At 34.1% G+C, this 8,057-nt stretch overlaps 1 protein-coding gene across 1 annotated transcript in view; it reads left to right on the top strand.

The window, feature by feature from the left end:
• The window catches only part of LOC119840192 (runt-related transcription factor 1-like), a 26,306-nt gene extending 19,116 nt beyond the window's left edge, over positions 1-7,190 (top strand). Inside the window, exons 3-5 of the mRNA XM_038366705.1 lie at positions 3,914-4,030; positions 5,093-5,275; positions 6,577-7,190. Of these exons, the coding sequence (XP_038222633.1) occupies positions 3,914-4,030; positions 5,093-5,275; positions 6,577-7,190 (914 nt within the window). The remainder of the gene's footprint in view (positions 1-3,913; positions 4,031-5,092; positions 5,276-6,576) is intronic.
• Positions 7,191-8,057: the final 867 nt, after the last annotated feature.

The following is an 8,057-nucleotide window of genomic DNA, read 5'->3' as shown; positions in this document are numbered from 1 at the left end:
AACAACACAGGTACGTCTACAAACAATAAAAATTTCATTAAAATTGCGAGTAATAACACTGCAAGCAATAATTAGGTACAGTATGAAGACAAACTAGAACATCCCAGTATTATTACGATCCTATTTTTATTCCCGGGTGGGTGGTTCGGTTTACAACTTCACAACGCAGTAGCCGCCTACAATTTAATAATCCAAGTCTATAAACAATGTTTTCTTGGCTATTTCGGATGCAGACCACCCGTACTTTATGTATGAGCTACCGTTGCGATGTAATGTCGAACTATTGTTTACTTCATAACTAAACATGTGTGGGTTATGACTGTATGGACATCCTTTAAGTATTTTTGTCTCGGCTATTAGTGAAGGGCGCAGTCAGGCAGAGGCGCTAAGATGCACTATGATACAATTTATGAGGGTTCAAAGATTGAGTCTAAATTATTAATGAAGACATACTTTTTGGATAATGAAGTATTAGTATACATACGCGTAGTAGGAAGCTTTCCTTTGGTTTTTGTTTCGAATAATTAGAATTTTTCTTTCAGGAACTTAATAAAGTGGTCGAATAAAGAAATACATTAATAATTAATGTGTCTACGTCACGATATTAAATATACCTAAGAGCATTGCAAATTGTTATTATTGTTAATGTTTTAATTATTTCTTTGTTATGATTCAGGAAATTAGGTATACGTAGGTATAAAGATATTGCTTTTTTATATTATATATTGTCTATAAAATTTATAACTATCCAATTACGGTTTAATCGTGGATAGCCCATTTCAATGATGATTGTCACATAATATGTTGTCACATAGTTCTTGCCAGTTTTTCCATATTGCTCGTACCACTGACTACGATATCGAATCAAGGACGTCAAAGCCAAGCGGCTATACAGCATTCGTCCGAAGGATTTAAACAGCAAGCCGTGGCTAACTAGTTGAAATACTTGGCATAATAAATCTAACTAGACCGGACGCCACCCCAGTGTAATCCTTTAATCAGGTCCACGGTCCTGCACCCTATTTTTCCCTCCCATCTGTAACATACCCCCACACCCCCACTCGACCCCTCGAACGGTGCAAATGACAGTTTCTAATTCCAACTTGCCATGAAAGTGTGTAATTGTTGCGATGTTGATTTATACACAAACCTTTACAGGATGAGAGTGTGTGCATTATTGTATCGTGCGCGACCATCTCCGATTGCGTTGCGATGTGTGCGTGATGCGTCGATTGATAGGGCATGGGTATTAAATTAAGATTTAATGTAAAAATACGCGGATGATTGCAGCATTGGATGGAGAATCTATTAAATGTTGAGTATATAATGTGCTTTATCTAAAACACAATAATTGTTTTCTAGTAGTTCATGTGTTTGACGTGAATGGGTGATTTTTGTTTAGAAATAACTTTCTTAAGGCACATAACTTAATAGTTTTTGATACAGATATATTATTTTTTTCCTAATGTTTTTCGTAATTTTGTTATCAATTATAACGATGTAGTATATTCGCATTTATATTATACTAGCTTTGCGCCCTGCCGTTTAATCCGCGTAAGTCCGTATCCCGTAGGAATATTGGTATAAAAAGTTGCATATTTGTTATTCCAGTTGTCCCGCTATCTACGTACCAAATTTCATTGCAATCGGTTCATTAGTTTTTGCATGAAAAAGCAACAAACACACACATGTCCTTACAAACTTTCGCATTTATAATATTAGTAAGAGTAGGAAATAGGATATTGTAGTATCGCAGTTTTCAAATGAATTGACTTTTGATAAAGGTTTTAATTGATAACTGTCGCGATAAAAATTGTAACCAACGTTTTGACTACGCTTAGAAACAGTCATTCTAAAGATAAATAAAATTAAAAATATTAAGCTTTCATTGTTTATGGTGCCATGATCTCGATCAATATTATCCCTATGAATTTAAAATATTACTTTAATTGAGTTCTCGTCTAGTTGGTGTAAAGTCTAATCTTGAATTATATACATTATTAATATAATAACTGCGTAATAGCTCATAGCTAATAAAATTTAAATCACCTAAAAGTCTGTTACAGTATTAAGATCTAGATTGTTGTATTAACAACAAATGAATAAACAGTACCGCATATAGTATGGAATAAGTAGCATAATATCTACCTACAAAGCACTCACAACATCATCAGCGGCCGCTCAATTAAATTCAATTAACACGAGATATATAGATCATCGGTAATAAACACGTGCAATACAAATTCCGATGGTGTCTCGATTGAGTGATACCGTCAAGGGAAGGGCAGACAATATAGGCATGTAGCTTGAATAATTTGCAACGTTCAACGCCGGGCGACACCTGCCTGTTACCTGCGTGCTGTCTCAGATATTAAACCGGGATCGCTTTTGATAGTTGCCGAGTTTTCTAGTTTTCTTTAGTTTTATCATTTGTGTATGTATATATGAAGAAGCGGAATAGCATGAGGAACGTTAGTTTAAATGTTTTTGCAAATGGCTGATATTTTAATAAGTATATTATATTTTAATGAATTACAGAAACGTTGAAATTTGAATGTGTAAGTAAAATACACTATTAGTTTCTGTTGTGAGCTTTTTCCTTAAAAGTAGTTTTAGCAATATATCTGTAAAATAACGAAAAACGCAACAGATAAATAGACATGCATAATATAGACTAACAAAATAAGATAACATAGCTTCTACCGAGTCTATCTAATGGCACTTGTCTTATTCGATTGAATATTAACAGTACTGATTGAAGCGATGCTAACGCTAGTCCTACTCCTCTTATTTGCGAGCTTTCGATAATTCACAGACACTCTAACACCTGTGACATACTGTTCTCAAATTAAGGCGTTTAACACGTTTAATTGAGGCGTACTATTACTGCTAATAAATCATCTATTCTTTCATTAGTTGTAATACTTTATACTACTTTAAACTTAACCTTTTACCTTCTTTAATGCTGATGATTTTGATGATGCTGCATGAGCATTTATAAGTGCATCTATTTAAAACATTTCAATCGATATTGCTTTTAATAATCACCGAAACAGCTCAATATTAATAGGAGTTTCGCTCCATTTTGTTGGTTCGCTGATGCACATCCGAATTGCGTTACAATCCAATCGTGCACCCTAATCACAGACCAGACGTATCAATGACTTTACGCAGAATGTACATTTTGCAGCTGCATTCTAGCGATATAAATTATAATAATATTTATTTACAACTTGAATATTCATTCATAGTTGCAATTAGGAGGTGATTTTTCAATCCTTGATAAAATTTATTCAAATTAGTATACGTATCCAATGAAGTATTACTAAATAAAATGGAAATGTAACCTCAAAATGACAAAAAAAAAACACGATTAATTATAACACATTGGTTATTTGATGAGATATTCGACGAATAATTAACATTTATGCATAATAATTAAAATTACATAATGCATTTATAATTAACATTATATATTATTTTATATGAAATCATTTTGTTTTTTTTTTAAATTATTTGGTTTGTAATATGTTTTCAAACTTATTACTAAAGTTTTTTTTTTTTACCGAAAGATAAAAAAAATGCATAAAAATAAAGAAATATACGAGTATATCAACAATTTTCATATCTGTTTTTTCTTTGTTTGTGTGTTGCTTTAACATCAGTAGATCAGTAAGCAATATATTTATACGACAATAATTAATAATGCATTTTATACAATATTAACAATGCATTTTTATACAAGAACGATTTGTTAGAACCTAACGTGCACACAATGAAGGTTCCATTTTTTCTATATTAAAATATTGGTACTTAATGCACTTGACATTAGAGAATAAGAAACCAGAGTCCAAAATTATTACAAAAAAAAAAAATAGTGGCAGCCTAGAGCAGCATAATCGTACTGATATAGTGTTGTCTCTCCTAGGGCAGCAGCAGCAGTTCCACTTCGCGTTCGGCCAGAGACCCTTCCCCTTTCCACCAGACCCACTTGGTGGCTTTCGGATGCCGCCCATCACTACGTGTCAAAGTAAGTCAATAAATATAATTAGACATTAGGTTAAGAATTACGGTAAGAGAACGGTTGACCGCTTTTTGAAAGCAACGATTATCAAGAATTGCTAGGTCGAATAGGATTAAGGTTTTATCGCACGCAAACTTTAAGTAATTGGGAAGAACCCGTAGAATACAAAGGCACTACAATATTTATCCATTAGATTTTTATTCATTAGATCCTATAAGACAATCCCAATATCATAAACAACTAATTATTCTTTGGATAGATAAAGAGTATGCTGGCCAATTACACGATTCCGTCAACAGTCACAACAGTTCAGTATTACAAACGCACTACGAATAATAGTTCCAACGCGTATAAATGCACGAAACCGCGGCGATATGCTAAACTACGTCCACTAAAGCGTGGATTCAATCAGCCGTCCAAAAAATCGTATTGAAAGCGAACCCAATCGAACAAGCATGCTTCCAGCCCGCTAAAATCCACGTTTGGCCCAAAACAACTCGTGTGCCGCAAAAAAAGTCACAAATCGGCGCGCGTATCGTATAAAAACCGACTCAGCCGATCGCCGGCCAAAAACGGAACCGTGATACCGAAAAATAAAAGGCCGTAATACTCCGGAAAAAATAAAGTGGACGTATCGTGCGGGCTGCGTGGCGTTCTGTCCACTCTCGATATCTTTATAACTGCGACTTGCACACGTATCATTTTGGACCGTATTGTCAGGGACTTAAATATCACGCTGAATCCTCGCAGGACAATCGTTTGTTGCATTAGTTTGGTTGTCGTTTGATTGGAATATCGGCTAAATTAAAGAGGAGCTGATGTATGCTTTTATTCTTCCGGCGGCTGCAGTTTCTAAATTACATTTTAGTCATGGTCTTTATGTATTATAATAATGTCATCGAATTAGTAATATAATATATATGTAAGAATTGAAACTCAATTAAATTTGATAGATTTTTATAGTAGGTACCAAAAATTGAAGTACCAAAAAGCAAAAAAAAAATGTCTATAGCCAATTTGCAACCAAATTTAAAAACTTCTTCTCCTGATACAAGTTTATATCCACAGATATGAGTCAATTCGGATTAAGTTCGAGTAACTCCCACTGGGGCTACGGCGGCGCGGGCGCGTACCCCGCCTACTTGCCTTCCTGCGCAGCGCCAGCAGCCACACAGTTCAACCCACCAGCCCTGGGCTTCGCTGGCACAGTACCTGATCAGACTGCGACACAAGACTTCACTAATAATACGGGTAAGCGTGTTGTTTTGGCGGGAGCTATATTTGGATTCGGAAAAATTGGTTGTAGATTTTTTTTACTATCGTACTCGAAGCTCTGGGATATCAAAACATAAAAATACAAGTAATATGCAAGTATAATGGCCCGTAATTAAATACAGGCATCGATTAAGATAACTAAGATAAGTATAATCAAATGGATGCATAGTTTTCAGCGTTATCTTCATAATGATAAACGCTAATATCAAATTTGGTTTCCATTAGGGTTTGAGATAAAGAATTAATAAACATATTTCATTTCACAAAACTCGTACGTTCATAAATTATTTTACCGTAACAAGAAACTGCTAAAATGAAATTTCTATTTCTAGAAAAATCTGAAATTTCCTTATATTTTAGTAAAGCAAGTGAAGTTATATTATATTCTCCTTTACGACATCTGTATTTGATAATAGGAAATATTTAAAAACAGAAACGGTTACCGCACCTTATACACAGAATTATGGCCTGAAAATTTTATTAACGGAAGTAACGATCGATAGAAAGCCATAATTCATGAGACCAGTATGGTGAAATTAAATATACCAACACGGTTTATGACTGACATCCTCCTTGGGTGACTACAGACTATATAATACAGACAAAAATATGGTGGTCACGACCACCATTGACCGGGGAAATAGTATTAAAATATAGAAATCAGTTTCAAAGCGTAATTTAATGTAGCTGCTCCATAATTATTCAATTGTATTAAGTTTTATTTGTGACTCAATGTTAGCGGACATTATAGATTTATACGAAGTCTTATTTTTACATATTAATAATTGAGAAGGTTTTACTTATACTGATTTATCTGAATGAATGGCTATTAATATTGAAATATATTGATTGCTGTCTAAAAACCTACTTGTATTTATTGCTTTGCTGTATGCTGTATAATTACAAAAAAAAATGTTGTCTAAACAAATTTAATAGATGTTGACCAATTGTTATAGACCTGATTATATAACTATAGCAATACTAAAATAGGAACGTAATTTTTTCGTGATAATATAAGCTATCGCTTACAACTGTCGTGGATAGTGGCCCTTAGAGTACATCCAACATTATACGAGCTCTCATTATAATTTACAGCATCCCCGGCACGTCCAATACACCCGATTAATTTATTGCCGTAGCGTGTAACACGAAAAATATATTACAAAACAATGACATGACATTTTGTTTTACCTACGAATTAGTAATATATGAAACTTTAATAACAATAAGCCTTTAATAATTAAACATCACTCTTATTGAAATGTTTTACTGTGCAGTACTCCCGGATACAACGGGCGTGGATCTCGACCAGCAACTGTCAGGCCTGGTGAGCTCCTCACCCTCGCACCACGGAAGCCTCCTACCAAGATACAACAACAACACCGATTACAGCCTCTCAACCGGCCCCAGATCGTTAAGCGACAACAGCTCGCAACCCGAATCACCCATACAGGACGATTTGCTAACTTCCAACACGACAAACATCGGGCATAACACGAATAGCACCAACTTTTCCCTAATGGGCTCTCAAAACTCCACCTACGGAAGCACTAACTGCAACAATTCCCTGTACCCGGTGCTTCCCGCGAGTCTCTTGTACAGTCAATTGTATACAGCCGCGAATCAAACCCACAACTTTCACCCATTACATTCGAATACAATACATTCGACGCAGAACCATCACAATGAATTGCAGACTATGATGGATCAAATATCGTCGACGACAAATAACCATAGACAACATAATAGCCATGGACAAGGAGATTTATTGCTAGGAGGGGGGAATTCTTGCGCTGCAGCCGCTGCGAGAGGCGAAGACGGCAGAGTTAACAATATAGGACAGCGGGGGAATCCTCAACCCGACAGCAACACTGTTTGGCGACCTTATTAAAGTTAAGTAAATGAAGTGTACTTTAAATAAATGCAAATGTCGTTACTGTAATGTTTAGCGAAACTCAGTGAACGGTACTGAAGTGTTTAAGGTATTTTCAACGAAGTTATTGTATGTATTATATTCCAAAGGTAAATAATACCGCTCCCGTCCTATAATTATACGATTTAATTCGCACTGAACGGAATTTTCCCAAATCAAAAAAGGTTATTGTATCATTTTATAAATAGTTTGTGTTTGTATAAACTGTAATTTAAAATTGGAATTCCACAAATGAATCAGCGTTTGGCTAGAAAATACCGCAACACCCACATAACGGATGATATTGTAAATAAAAATTGTGAATAAATTGTTGTAAATGCGACTTGTAAAGTGCAATAGTTGTGCAATTAAAGTTGAGTAGGTGTATACAATTCAATTAGGTATAAGGTAAAATTTGTTGATTATGTGAAAATCTGTCCATTGTAGATATTCATAGATACCTCATGATTATATACTGATGTCATTTCTTTTGAAAAAGTATTTTAATTTTGATGATTGTTTAAAATTTGCATTATTTGTGTTACACTAAATAGATGTTATATTATCATGTAATTATTATTGTTTATAATTAATATATCTAAAAACAATATTTAGTTATTTATTAAATGTTCATTTAATTGAGTGTTATTGAGAACGTCTGATGCAAATAAAATTAATATGAACCGTTCATAAACAGCTTTTGATCAAAGTCAATTTTTTAACAGTTGCATGGATTTAATTCTTAGTTTAGTAAACGAAAAATTTTGAAAGAATAGAATTTTTTTAGTTATTTTCATGGGTTTATTTTTTATATATTAAAGATCTTCGCTTTTAAATTTTGTTATA

This window comes from Zerene cesonia, chromosome 5 (genome assembly GCF_012273895.1).
Source record: "Zerene cesonia ecotype Mississippi chromosome 5, Zerene_cesonia_1.1, whole genome shotgun sequence".
Lineage (NCBI taxonomy): Eukaryota > Metazoa > Arthropoda > Insecta > Lepidoptera > Pieridae > Zerene > Zerene cesonia.
The sequence above is the reverse complement of the archived record's forward strand: the minus strand, read 5'-3'. Positions and strand labels throughout refer to the sequence as shown.